The sequence below is a fragment of the Corvus kubaryi genome, unplaced genomic scaffold, assembly GCF_017639235.1.
Source record: "Corvus kubaryi isolate FWS band 111438036 unplaced genomic scaffold, C.kubaryi_AGA036_p1.0 37157, whole genome shotgun sequence".
Lineage (NCBI taxonomy): Eukaryota > Metazoa > Chordata > Aves > Passeriformes > Corvidae > Corvus > Corvus kubaryi.
This window is the reverse complement of record NW_024581041.1, coordinates 148,760-162,656: the sequence shown is the minus strand read 5'-3', so window position 1 is coordinate 162,656 and position 13,897 is coordinate 148,760. Positions and strand designations below refer to the sequence as shown.

The 13,897-nt window shown below is 63.6% G+C and overlaps 1 protein-coding gene across 13 annotated transcripts in view; it reads right to left on the bottom strand.

The window, feature by feature from the left end:
- The window catches only part of EPB41L1 (erythrocyte membrane protein band 4.1 like 1), a 60,492-nt gene that overhangs the window by 24,199 nt on the left and 22,396 nt on the right, over positions 1–13,897 (bottom strand). For 12 of the 13 annotated variants that reach the window (XM_042021631.1, XM_042021627.1, XM_042021632.1 and 9 more), the window contains 6 exons: positions 4,467–4,657; positions 3,720–3,884; positions 1,438–1,542; positions 1,319–1,361; positions 590–665; positions 5–223 (listed from right to left, as the gene is read on the bottom strand). In XM_042021631.1, the coding sequence (XP_041877565.1) occupies positions 5–223; positions 590–665; positions 1,319–1,361; positions 1,438–1,542; positions 3,720–3,884; positions 4,467–4,640 (782 nt within the window). In that variant the 5' untranslated portion in view covers positions 4,641–4,657. Of the gene's footprint in view, positions 1–4; positions 224–589; positions 666–1,318; positions 1,362–1,437; positions 1,543–3,719; positions 3,885–4,466; positions 4,658–9,980; positions 10,233–13,897 lie in introns of those variants that run through there. The other variant, XM_042021628.1, reaches the window with a different exon arrangement.

The window sequence follows — 13,897 nt, the reverse complement described above, 5'->3', positions numbered from 1 at the left end:
TCACCGGTAGGTCTTGTGCAGCTCCATGATGCGCTCCTCCAGCTCCCGCGTCTGGTTGGGGGCGAAGCGCAGCTCGCTCACGTAGTTGCCCACGTGCTCCTCGGTGTCGTGGTCACCCAGCTCGGCCTGGACGGCGTAGGAGCCCAGCAGGGCGTGGGTGACGAAGGAGCAGGGCAGGCGCCCCGTGATGATGTCGGCACGGAGCTGCAGGCACAGGTAGTATCTGCAGGAGGGGCACAGGGTCAGAGTGCAGCAGGGGAGCAGGCTGGGGCTCCCCAGGAAGGAACCTGGTGCCCCCCAGGACAGGCTGGGGCTTCCTGGGAAGGTCTTTGACCCCCTGGAACAGGCTGGGGCTCCCCAGGAAGGAACCTGGTGCCCCCCAGGACAGGCTGAGGCTTCCTGGGAAGGTCTTTGACCCCCTGGAACAGGCTGGGGCTCCCCAGGAAGGAACCTGGTGCCCCCCAGGACAGGCTGGGGCTTCCTGGGAAGGTCTTTGACCCCCTGGAGCGGGCCGGGGCTCTCCAGGAAGGAGATTTGTGCACCCCGCAGCAGGCTGGGGCTCCCTGGGAAGGAAGCCCGTGGTCCTCACCTGGTGATGTCCTCTGTGAGCTGGGCAGGGTCTGGAGGGTAGAACTTCACGGTGAAGGCGAAGTTCCAGGGCCCACCTGGGGAGGGGAGAGAGCAGCTGAGGACAGCACCCGCAGGGCTGCACACAGGGCACAGGAGCAGTCGTGTGCCCACTGAGGATCCCGCTGCTCCCTCCAAGCCTTGCACAGGGCAGGGGCCAGGGGGCTCCAGAGGCTGCGGGGGCACAGCCCTTGGGACTCCAGCAAGGCTTGGTGAATCCTCCCCAAAGAGCTGGGGACAGCAAAGCATCACAGCGGCAGGATCCACGAGCTCCGTGTCCCAGCTAAAGCCTCCTGTGTCCCAGAAGGTGACACCCTGGGCTACAGCTCTACTGCCACCCCAGCAAGGCAACACCATGGCAAAGGCACCCCAGGATCTGTCCCAGCAATGGCCCCTCACTCTCCCCCACCCTCCCTGTACCCCCTGCACGGGGCAGGTGGTGCCCAGAGCGGCACCAAGTCCCAGCCAGCTCTCCAGTGGCACAGACAGGGTCCTTCGTCCCCCCGCCTCTCACGAGTAAGAGAAGAGGTGGGTAACAAACAGCTGAATGAGCAACAGTGTCCCTGTCCCAGGCCAGCTGCCAAAGGTCCCCTTCAGGGCAGGTGGGGAGGTGACCTGCCACAGGACAGCCACACTGAGCCATCCAGGACACCCCAGGGCTGGGGAGGATGGACCCTCCCCGGGCACTTACTGCGGATCTGCTTCTTGATCTCCTTGGAGGGGTCCAGCCAGTTCTGCAACGAGGAGACAGCAGGTTAGGGGAGCCCCCACCTTGGAGGGGGTGGCTGCAGAGGGACCCCCCGTGCTCACCTTCTGGCTGTCCGAATCACAGAAGGTGAGGCCGAAGTAGTCCTTCTCCAGGAGGTTGAGGTGCTCGCACACCATGTCAAAGAGCACCTGGCCCCGGGCGTGTTTCTGTCGGAGACATGGACAGATGATGGTCAGCTGGTGCCTTGGGCTCCTGGACACCCTCCAGGTGACCACCAAAAGGTGCTCTCACCCAGCATGGGCTTCACCACGTTCCATCCCTGCAGCCCTGGGACCACCTGGGTGTCCCCACAGTGGTGCCAAATGGTGTCCCGGGGCTGCAGAGATGGGGCACCACTGTGGGAACACCCAGGTGGTCCCAGAGCTGCAGGGATGGGCTCCTGGTGGCAGTGGTGGCTGGGTCCCCAAGCACAGCATGACAAATGAGCCACCAAGAGGCAGGGCCATGTGCAGTGATGGAGAGCACCCATGGTATCAACGAATCCCAGAATGGTTTGGGCATCCTTAAGGATGGTCCAGTTCCACCTCCCTGCCGTGGGCAGGGACACCTTCCACTGTCCCAGGCTGCTCCAAGCCCTGCCCAACCTGGCCTTGAACTCCAGGCATAGGAAGTGGATTCCCCTGAACTCCCCTTCGTTACTGGTGGCACCAAGGCGCAGGCTTGCTCATGGCCACGGAAGAACAACCCTTTCCAAGTGTGTATCTCCCCTATTTCCAGCCTGGCAGCTCCCATCTCCCCTCTCCAAGGCATCTACTTACTGAAGCACTGCCACCAGGTGCCCCCAGGATGGCAGCCCAGGGCACCAAGCAGCCCAGCCTGGGCTCCTGCTGCCCTCCAAAGTTTTTCCAGCAGCTGCCATCACCCTTCCTGGGTGTCCTCCCTCCTTCTGACCTGGATTTGAAGGCAGGGGTTCACCCACACCATGTGCTGGGGTGTCACACTGAACAGTTTGACTCTCCTGTTGGATTTTACTGAATTAAAGTTTAATTAAAGCACATGGCCAAGGCACAACTATTCCAACAGGGTCTGCCAGAAAGAAAGAAGAAATGCAGCACCAGCATTCCTACCCCAAACCTTCTCCTCTGTGTCCCAGGTGGCTTTTAAAGAGCAGCTGAGCACATCCTTGGGTGATGTGGTGAGGGGCATTGCTCTGCTCTGCTCTGCTCTGCCAGCACCTGTGGCCTGAGATTCTCCTGCCATCCCAGTTTGGTTGGCCAGTGCTGCGGGGAAAGCCAGGGAAGGATGACTCTGCCAGGGCTCGTGAGCCCCTGGGACACTCCGCTCCTTTCCTTCTTCAGGAAGATTTTCCTCCTGGTGCCAACCCATCTTTCCACAGCTTTGTGACCAATTTTACTGCTAAAGTGACAGCACAGGGACCAAAGGCCCTGCTCCCCTGCCATGGGCAGGGGCCAGACCCCCCAGCCAGCCTCGGGTTGCTCCTTGCTCCCATCCCCTCCGTTCATCAATCCAGGCAGCTGAGCCCTGGGGCAGGCAGGACCCACACACAGATCTGCTCTCTGCTGCCAGCAGACACCCCTGTGCCCCTGGCCACAGCCAGGGCAAAGGCCTCTATGGCAAAGGCTCTCAGATCCCTGAGGTTCAGGCTCCTGAACAACCTCAGCTTTTCATTTTTAAGCAAAACTGTCAGTCCTTAAAAATGTCCCTCCCTCCCTCCTGCCTCATGGTGCAGGTTGGAGCAGCGCTGCCTTCCCAGCCTGGGGACAGGAGACAGCAGCAAGTGCTGGAGATGGGAACAGGGGCTCCTGGCATGTCCTTCAGCTCCCTGCTGCCTTGTCCCCGTGGCAGGGCCAACACCAGCCCCAGCTCCTGAGTGAATCCTGGGTGTCCCCCAGCTGTCCTGGAAGGGAGAGGTGCCCGTGCTGATGGTGGCTGAAGCAGCCCCGCAGCATCTCCCAGTGTTCAGGTGGCCACTGCCAGCTGTGTGTCCCCTCTGTCCCTCCCTGCAGCCACTGCCAGCTGTGTGTCCCCTCTGTCCCTCCCTGCAGCCACTGCCAGGTGCCTGAACTGCTGGGCAGAGCTCTATCCCCAGCCATTAAGCTTCTGACTTAGACACTGTTTTCTCCTGCCAAATTTGGTTTCACTAGGCTGAAATTCCCTGCAAGGGTCTTTCTTTACAGATTTTTAATTCATTTTGAATTTTCAGCTTAAATGGCTGTTTCTGGGGGTGTTTTTTTCCCTAGGAGAGAGGTGCTACGAAGCTGTCCTAGGAAGAGTCCTGTCCTTGAGGACTCTCTGGACTGGGCAGGGTCCCAGGAGTGTCTCCTCCTTGGTGCCAGCACAGGCCCCCAAATCTGGGACTCACCTCCACCTCGCACTCATACTCGGAGGCATCGAGCAGGGTCACCCTGCACAGGGCACTCTTCACTTTCTTGGTGGTTTTCTGGGGTGACTTCTGGGTCTTACTGGGAGTTGTTTTGTCAGAGAGTCCATCGGTCTCGCTGTAGTCCTTGTCCTCCATGTCTGTGCCCTGGAGCGGGGATGCACAGAGGGTTACCTGGCACCGCTGCCACGGGGACACAGGGCACAGGGGCAGGCTCTGCTCAGCACAGCGGGGCAGCTGCTGAGGGGCAGTCCCCAGCGCAGGCCAGTCCCACCAACCCACACTGCCAGCACAGCCCAGCTCCCTGGAAAATGGACACCCGGGGTCAGTTCAGCACCCAAATCCTCCCTGCCCAACCACCAGTGCAGCAGCTCAGCTCCCCAGCAGCTCCCCAGCCCACACCGGGCGCAGCCGGGCTCCCAGCCCCGCCCGGGCCAGCTCAGCTGGGGACACGGGACCGCCGCCACCCAGTCCCCGTGCCCCGGCCAGCAGTGCCATCCCCACCCCGCTGGCACTCGGGGCTGCCCCGGCTCCTGCTGCCTGTCCTGCCCGCCAGCAGCTCTGCGGGCAGCTGGGGCAGCGGGCACAGCCCCGGCTGAGGGGCTCCTCCCGGGGATGTCCCTCTCGGGCACCGGGGACGTGCCCCCCTCAGCGGGCAGCAGCGAGCGGTGGCGCGTCCCCTCCAGCGCGGCTCCTGCCCGTGCCCCGGCCCCGGCCGTGCCCGCTCACCGGCTCCATGTGGCGGGGGTCGGGCTGTGCCCCGGGCTTCTCATTGGGGTCGGTGTCGCGGCCGGCGGGGCTGGGCGCGCCCGTGGGGCCCTGGGCGGCCGCCTCCAGCTGCTGCTGCGGAGCCTCTTCCTGCGCGTTCCTCACCTCCGAGCCGGGGCCCGTCTCCGTTGTCATGACCGCCGGTCACCGCACTGCTCACCGCCACCGGGGGAGAGACGGCAGCTGTCAGCCGCGGCTGCGGGATGCTGCCCGGGCAGCCGCCGCTGGGATGCCCTGGCTGCTCGGGGAGGCTGCGACAGGCTTGGGATGTGCCCGTCTCTGCCTCACAGGGATCCACTGCCAGCCCTCGGCTCCCTGTCTGCTCACAGATCCACTGCCAGCCCCAGCTCCCTGTCCGTGCACAGATCCACTGCCAGCCCCAGCTCCCTGTCCGTGCACAGATCCACTGCCAGCCCCCGGCTCCCTGTCTGCTCACAGATCCACTGCCAGCCCCAGCTCCCTGTCCGTGCCAGGAGGTGGCTTTGCAAAGGGCTGGTGGCAGCAGCACAGAACACCAGGATTTCATACTCTGAGCTGGAGGAGGAGAGCCAGCAGTAGGGAGGGACACCGGTGACAGGGAGCCACCAGGGACAGGGACCCACCAGAGGCATGCACGGGCTCAAGCCCCATCCCTGCACTCACAGCAGGCAGTGAGGCTGCTCTGACCCCCTGCTCCCACACCCTGCACCCGCCGGGATCTGCTCTTGTGTTCTCTAGGAGTGGGAGGAAAAGCCAGGCGGTGAGTCAGGGGAAGGCTGCACTGACACAGGAAATGGCAAACACGGACAGCTCCACAGCTCGCATCCGGGCTGGCTGGTCTGCTCCCCTCTGGCCACCCCAGCAGCAGCAGCACGCTGGGTTCCCACGGCCAGCGTGGGACCCTGTGGATTCCTGCCTCCAGCCCCAGCTGCCTGCAAAACAAACCCAGGCCAGGAACAGCGAGGGGAAGGCACTTTCCAGGCTGGGATGCTCAGCAATGTGGTTTTGGAACCATTACTGTTTGGAAACCTTTTATGCCAACACAGCACGGGCTGGCAAGATGTCCCAGGAGGGTCCACGCTCCACAGGTCACGGAGCACCCTTTGGACCATCACCCACTCTCCACTCAGGCTGCTCAGGCCCTGCCAGCTCCCCACCAGGCCATGTCCAGCTGTGCAGGACCTGCTGGGATCATCCCCACCCAAGTCCGAGGGCTGTGGCTGCATAAGGGGGCTCAGTTGGAGCATCTATGACCCTGTGGTCACATCACCCACCCTGCTCACAGAGCAGCCACACCAGCAGCCCTGAGCAATGCCTGCAGATCCTGTTCCAATTCCAGACCCTGCCATGGGCAGGGACACCTTCCACTATCCCAGGCTGCTCCAAGCCCTGTCCAAGCTGGCCTTGGGCACTGCCAGGGATCCAGGGGCAGCCACAGCTGCTCTGGGCACCCTGTGCCAGGGCCTCACCATCCTCACAAGGAAAAGCTTCTCCCCAGTATCCCATCCAACCCTGCCCTCTGGCAGTGGGAAGCCATTCCCTGTGTCCTGTCCCTCCAGGCCCTTGTCCCCAGTCCCTCTCCAGCTCTCCTGGAGCCCCTTTAGGCCCTGCAAGGGGCTCTGAGCTCTCCCTGCAGCCTCCTCTCCTCCAGGTGAGCACCCCCAGCTCTCCCAGCCTGGCTCCAGAGCAGAGGGGCTCCAGCCCTGGAGCATCTCCATGGCCTCCTCTGGACTCACTGCAGCAGCTCCAGGTCCTTCTGATGTTGTTCCCCAGGGCTGGAGGCAGCTCTGCAGGTGGGGTCTCACCTGAGTGGGGCAGAGGGGCAGAATCCCCCCTCACCCCTGCCCACGCTGTGGGGTCAGCCCAGCACAGGGTTGGTTTCTGGGCTGCCGGTGCCCATGGCTGGGTCACATCCAATTTGTCACCACCAGCACCCCCAAGTCCTTCTCGAGGGCTGCTCTCCACCCAGCAGCCCCAGCCTGTGCTGGTGTGGGGCTGCCCTGACCCAGGTGCAGGACCCTGCACTTGGCCTGGCTGAACTTCATGAGGTTCACATGAGCCCACTCCCCCAGCCTGCCCAGGACCCTCTGGATGCCCCATCCCTGGAGGATCCACGCTCAGGCTCAGCTGTGGCACCCCCGCCCTCACTGTTACAAAGCAAACCCATCCCACACCACAGCTCCTGTCCCACTGCTGCCCTTCAGGTGTCCTCAGCAGTGGGAAGATGTGAAACCTTCCCAGGAAAATGACTAAAACTGGCTCTGGGGGTGGAGGGAACAGAGAGGAGGTGACGGAGAAGACAGGGAGTCAAGCCTACGCCTTCCGCCGGATTCGCAACCAGGAGACCCCGGGAACATTCCCCTCCCGTGCCTGTGCTGGCTGTGTGGTCACCACAGAAGCCTCAGCTCACACCCAAAGGCCCAGGATTTCACCCCCTTGTCCCAGGGCCACGTCCTCCTGGCCATGACAGGCTGGACAACCAGCCCTGAGCAGCATCGGCTCCTCCTGACAGCCCCCACTGCTCGGCCAAGGCCACCAGGAGCCTTCAGAGGTCACCAGTGGTTTGTTTTTTCCACAGAGGAAACAGGGCTGCTGTTTTTCCACTGCAAATTCAAGCAGTTGCTCGCTCCCAGCCCCAATCCCTGTGCGGATCATTCCCAAGCGCTTCCGCTCGGATCTCAGTGTGTGAATTTTTAATCAACGTGAAATCTCTAAAATGACAACTTTGGGCCAAAAACATGCTGAGCTTTTCTCTTGACATTTCTAAACTTTCTTCCAAACTCCTTTTCCCCCGCCGTGATCCCTGAGGAAATGAGGGGGTTTTTAAGGGTAGCAAGCTGGGAATTCATCCCACCTCACTTTTGCATCTTGAGCTCCAGTTCCAACCTTCTGATGGTGGAGCCTGATCCAGGGACTGGCTTCCAGCTGAAGCCAGTGAGAGCATGGCACAGCAGTGCCAGGGGGCAGAGCTCTGGGAGGGAGCCTGGCAAACGCCCAGGGACCATCTCCCTGCTCCCAGGGCAGGGAATCCCTCAGGCTCTGGCCTTGCAGCTGTGCTGGGGAGGCTCCGGTCCCTGGACGGGGTCATTGCTGGGGCCAGGAGCTGACTGAGGGAGCCAGGGCTGGCAGGGGCACGGCCCCGGGCACAGCCCCGCTCAGCTGAGCCCTGCAGCTGCACGGCCCCGATGCAGGGACCACGCTGGCACAGCCACAAGGGCCGCATTCAGGAGCTGTTCCCAGCTCGTCCTGGGGCTGAGTGGGGAGGCCGGGGCTCCTCTAGCACTGCTGCTCACCCCAGTGCTGCTGCAGCCGAGGGTCAGCCCCAGCCTGGCAGCACCAAGCCCCTGGGGACGGTGGCACCAGCAGTGGGACGCTGCCACCCTCCATGGCAGCCTGGTCGCCTGGGGCTGTGGGAGGACACCAAGGCTGACATGTAGGAGGACCACCAGCACCCTCGGTGCCAGGCTGGGGGTGCTCAGCACCCTGGGGGCACCTGCAGGCTCTGTAGGGACCCGAGCAGCACTCACACTGCTCGTCCCAGCCCTTTGTCCCTCTGTCTTGCCCATGGCCTTTCCCATGGCTGCAGAAGGAGATGCTGCCCTGGAGCAGCTCTGTGCTGTGGGCAGGAGCTGTCCCTGCTGGGAAGGGGCAGCGCAGCACGGACAGGGAGCAGCGGCCATGGAGCCCTGCCCATCCCACAGCACCTTCCATGTGCAAACAGCTCCTGCTGCCCCACAGAGCCCCTGGAGTGGGGGCCATGGCTGCAGAAAGGACACAGGTCCCAGCGTGCTGCCCAAGGGACAACTTCACTGAAGCACCTGCTGTCACAGACCCGTAGAAGAGGTTTACACCCCAACTGCAGAGAACCTGATGGACACCACATCACTTAATTTCTTTCTAAACACTTCCCACAGCAGGAGCAGGACCCATCCCACTGGGCACCAGCCTTCCCACGCTGTCCCAGACCTTCCCAGCACCCAGCCTTGCTCGTGCCTGTCCCACTGGAGCAGCTCCCATGCTGAGGCTGTTGGAGGCAGGACACAGACCCCGAGACCCTGCCCTGTGCAGGGCAGCAGCCAAAGGGCTCCTCCTGGCACCCACAGGCCCTGGTGCCCCGTGCCCAGTTTCCAGCGAGGGCTGGGGGATGTTCTCCTCAGGGGAGAGGGCTGGAGCCGGAGGGAGCTCCAGGCTACAGAGCAGGCACGTGGGAATGGTGACTGCAAAGGAAGCCTTAGCAGGATCAGAGGGAGACCTGCTTGTCATGCCTGGAATCTCCTCCCATCATCTGCCTGCCTGCTCCTCCTCCCCTCGGTGTTTTCCTCTTCCCCTTCAAGCCAGAGTGTGGATTTCCCAGCTGCTTTGCCCCAGCACCTTCCCAGCACATCCCAGCTCCAGCCTCTGCAGTGCTGCTCTCCCAGAGCCTTCCCTTCCCTGCAGGCTGCTCTCCCCCTCCCCTGCCCAGTCACTCCCAGCTGCCGGGAGTTTCCAAGGCTGAGCATCCTCCTTTTCGCCTGGGCTCCCCCGTACCCCCCTCACTCCCTGCAGAGGCTCTTGCCCACCCATGAGGCTTCACCTCTGGAGCATCTCGGTCACAGACAGGCAGCAGACCCTGCTGAGTGCCCAAACTGGGCTCCACAGAGATGGGTGACAACCCAGTGACAACCCTCACCCTGCCAAGGGCCCGTGGGGCTGAGGGTGGCATCGAAGCCCCCATGACACGGTGGGATCACACTGGGGGACAGATGCTGCCTCGGAGACAGACGGGCACGGGGAGCAGCCTGCGGGGGTGGCAGCGGCTGCGTGGCACGGGGCAGGGGCCAGGTACCTGCCAGCCTCCAAGCAGAACGGAGATGCTCAGCAGGGCTGTGGCACCCCGAGGGGGCAGGGGCTGAGCTGGCGGGGGACAGGAGCACAGGCAGCACCTTGCAGCCATCCTGGAAACCTGAGGGGAGCCTGGCGGGGAGTCCTGGGTACCCAGGGACACAGAAACAGCAAACAAGGAAAGCAGCCCCAGAGCCCCGGCAGCACGCAGCACCCTGAGCCCCAGTGCCACCCCTGAGCCCCAGTGCCACCCCTGGGCCCTCACCCCCTGGCACAGGAAATCCCCACACAAATCCCCAAACTGCTCCGCAGTGCAGCCCAAGAGCTCTCCTGTGCTGCTCTGCAGCAGGGCCAGAGAATCATATGAGCTGTTTATGGTGAGGGGGGGATCAGAAACACAGGGCATCCCCTGCTCCTGGGGACTGAACCCTGATCTCCCCACGGGGACTGGCAGGGGCAGAGCTCTGCAGTGTCCCGAGCTGTAAAAGCGCCCCGTCATAGAATCATAGAACCGCCAAGTTTGGAAAAGACCTCTAAGATCAAGTCCCACCGCCCCCATCGCCGCCAGGCTCCCGGACCCGCATCCCACCCGGCCGTCCCCAGGCACCCGCTGCTGGCTACAGCCCGGGCCAGCAGCGGCAGCGGCGGCGGCAGCAGGGCCGAGCATCGCCCTACCTGGGTGCCAGCTCCGCCTGGCTCCGGCGCGGCTCATCCCGCCGGGCTGGCGCTGCGGCCGAGGCAGCGCTTTCTGCAGAGCCGCCCCTTCCCACGCCCCGCGCGGTGACGGACGGGCGGATGGATGGATGGATGGATGGATGTGCACTGCAGCCGCAGAAGCAGGGAGCGGGGCTGCCGGGCTGCCCCCCAGGCGTGCCGGGGGCGTCCCCCGGGGGTGCCGGTGCCAGCCCCACCGCCCCCCGTGCCCGCAAACACCTGACTCATCCCGGCCGGGCGCTGCTGCCGGGATCCTTCCCCGCGCCCGCCCGGCCGGGAGGGAGAGCTCGGCTGCGCGTCTTTATGCCGAGCTGAGCTGGCACTGCCCTGCACTGCCCGGCCCCCCGTGGGTGCAGCCAGCACCGCGCTGCCACCAGAGCCCGGCACCCGCTCGCCCCAGGCAGCGGCGGCTGAACAGAGGCTCTTTCATGGGCCCTGTCCGGGGTGAAGTGCCAGCGTGCCAGCCGGCACATCCCTGCCCCCGGGGCACACGTCCCCTCCTCGTGCCCCGGGAGGGACAGCCCCACGGAGCAAGCACGGGGAGGACACTGCGGGGGTGCTCGCACCCCACAACGCAACGGGGGGGTCCCCCGGAGCCCAGCGCTGACCCCGGCGGGCAGAGGGACAGGTCCTGCAGCCGGTGGGGACACCCAGAGCACAGGCAGGGGCTGGGGTATTCTGGCCAGGTGCGGGCAGCCTGCGGGAGCAGCAGTGCCCAGGCAGGACCCACCAGGTCTGGCACACGCTGATGGAGTCCCGGGCATGCCGAGCCATCGGGAACCCAAGGGGACAAAGCACAAGTCTGGGGACGTGCTGGGAGACTCCCGTCAGGCTCTGGCTGTCGGGATACAGGCACCCACTGTGTGGGTGACCATGCTGGATGCAGAGGGAGAAACCCCGCCTGCCCAGTTGCTCACCAGTATGAGCTCCCCAAGTGGTACCCATGGGTTGGGATGCTCATGGACTGTTCCCCCAGCTGAGAACATCAGCCCTGGGGGAACCAGGTGGGCAGGGATGGGGTCACAGCCCCCACAGCCCTCCCTGAGCCCTCCCCGGGGCTGGGCACCTTCACAGGGACTCCTGAGCCGCTGAACTGGGACAGCCCCGGGGGTCCCAGTCTCAAACACAGAAGCCTGCAGCCGGGAGAACCAGTAATCCCACACTTCCCAGTGAACTCGTACTCCTCCAAAATCCTTGCCTGGTCTGCACCCTCATCCAACACCTCAGCAGTGCAATCCCCACAGTTCAGGCCAGCCAGGGGCCAGTGGGGCCTGCAGCTCCCCCAGATCCTGCAGCCCCCATGGGAGCACCCACCGTGCCTGGGCAGCCTCAGCATCCCCGAGGGCACTTCCAGCCCTGAATCTCTCCCCGTCCCCCTCTTCAGGAGGGTGCAGCCACTGGGGCTTGGGGCTGGGGGCTACCAGTTCTTGGCTGCTCAGCATCGGTCAGGGCTGGTGTCACCCCCAGCTGTACAGAGCCCCTGGGTGGCTCCATCACGCAGCCTAGGGAAAACGAGGGCAGGAAGGGTCTTCCCTCCATCCCTGGCAGGAAGCAATGATGGACCCAGAGAAAGGGGCTCAGGCTCTGGGGTGCCAGGCTGGAAGGGACCCGGAGCATCCACTACCCACTAACTGCAGAGGGGCCTGTGGAAACTCGGCTCCAAAATCTTCATGGAAAGGGTGGTCTGGCACTGGCACAGGCTGCCCAGTGCAGTGGTGGAGTCACCATCCCTGGGGGAATTTAAAAGACATCCAGATGTGGCACTTGGGGACATGGTTGAGTGGTGGCCTTGACAGTGCAGGGTTAAGGTTTGGACTGGACACACAGAATCCCTTTCCAACCTCAGTGGCTTCATGACTGGTGAGACCCCCAGGGTGCACAAGGACTGGGGAGACCTGAACAGCTACAGCTTTCAAAGGGGGTCCTGCTGGCACTTGGGCCTTGTAGCATCAGCACCTTCACTGTGCCCATGGAGCACCGCACTGTGCCCTGCTGAACCCCTGCACACTGCCAGAGGCCACTGCATTGTGCTCGAGAAGTGGAACACAGGCTGGGGGAGGCTGCAGGCACCTCTGGAGGTCACCTTGCCCAGCCCCCTGCTCCGTCAGGGCCACCCAGAGCCGGCTGCCCAGGATGTGTCCAGGTGGCTTTTGAGTCTCTCCAGGGATGGAGACTCCACCACCTCCCCGGGCACCTGCAGCAGTGCTCGGCCACCCTCCCAGTGCAGAAGTGTGTCCTGAGCTCGGAGGGCCCCTCCTATGTGTCAGTCTGTGCCCGTGGCCCCTAGGGCTGTCCCTGGCCCTGTCCTCTTGGCACTCCATGGATGAGCTCCCACATTTTCTCTCTAAGGAGAGGCACATGAACCCCTTGGGCTGGCACAGGCCAACTCAGGCAGCACTTTGGAGGGGGAGGCAGGGCCCAAGAGACCTTCACCCATGTTCCAGTGCAGGGATGGGGCCAACAGAAGGACATCAGCCATGGTGCCACCCCCCAGAAGAGCCCCCCCGAACTGCCATGGTGACAACAGGCTCAGCGAGGACCCAGCTAATTCCTGAGTCATCCCATGGAGATGGGCCTGGGCCTGATCCTGCACCTCCTCACCCACCAAGAAACCACACCAAGACACCTCCCAGAGGAAGGAGCAGCTTGGGGACCCCACAGGTGCCCCCCCGCCCCCAAAAGTGCCCTCCAAGCAAGCACTGAGCCAAGCTCCTGCACAGGCAGTGCTGTTGGAGAGTCCTCCCTTGCTCCTGCTGACCCCGTGGCACCGTTTCCTCACATCCCTGTGGTCCCACATGGCACAGGAGGGCATTGCCTGCATCCCCCACTGCCACCCTGAGCACGATTTGGTGACTCAGGCCCACAGCAGGACACAGCTCAGTCCTGGAAGAGGTCAGGGCTGAACTGGGCTTTGGTTTTAGTTCAGTGTCCCAGGAAGTCCTCAGATCCCAGCAGGGGATACTGTGGGGGCAGAGGGCTCTCGTCCCTGCACCATCACCCTGGCAAAGCTGCCAGCCATCCTTTTGGAGGCATTTGGGAACCTGGAGGAAGGAAGAGAGCTGCTGATAGAGCCTCTGACTTCAAGCACCAACATGTTCCTCATTAAGCGGGTAGAAATAAAGCTGGGGTGGAGGGAGGGGAGGGCCGGCAAAGCCGATCCCTGCTGTGCTGGAAAGGCTGGAAAATCAATTGGAAAACACCCCCCAAACTAGCCCTGGGCACATCCCTCCCTGGACCCTGGCATGGCCACAGGGCAGGAGGGGAGTGCTGGGGGCACTGCAGCCCGGGGGGAGGAAGGGCTGGCACAGCAGCGGGGACAGGGCACTGGGCCCCGGCTGCACCAGCCCCGCTCGGGGCTGGCTCTGGGCCCACGGGGCACGATGGCTCTCCCTGCTCGGGAAGGGGACTGCCTCGTGCTGGGGGACAGGAACATCCTCCCTGTGTCCCCTCCCTGAGCTCACCCCATCCCCACAGGGGAAACTGAGGCACGGGGGGCTCGGTCAGAGCAAGGCAGCCTCCCTGCCCCTCGCCCTGGCGGGGGTGTTGGCATTTGGCACCAGCCTCATCCTATACCCAGCTGCCATCTCAGGCCCCCGACAGGGAAACACCCCATTAATCCTTGAGGGTTTAAATCCTGCTGAGGGCTCATCATTCCCTGCAGCCTCCAGCCATCAGAGGCACCTCGGGCACCCCAGGCACAGCCGGTCACGGGGAGACACCGTCCCCACACGTGTCCCTGCTGCCCTCCCTGTCTGAGCACGAGAAGGGAGGATTTGGGAGGCCAGGGGCTCTGGCATGGCACAGCTGATCCACACCCACACCAGTCATTTCCCAAAACACCCCGCTTGAACCACTTGTCCCTGTCAAGGTCTGTCCTC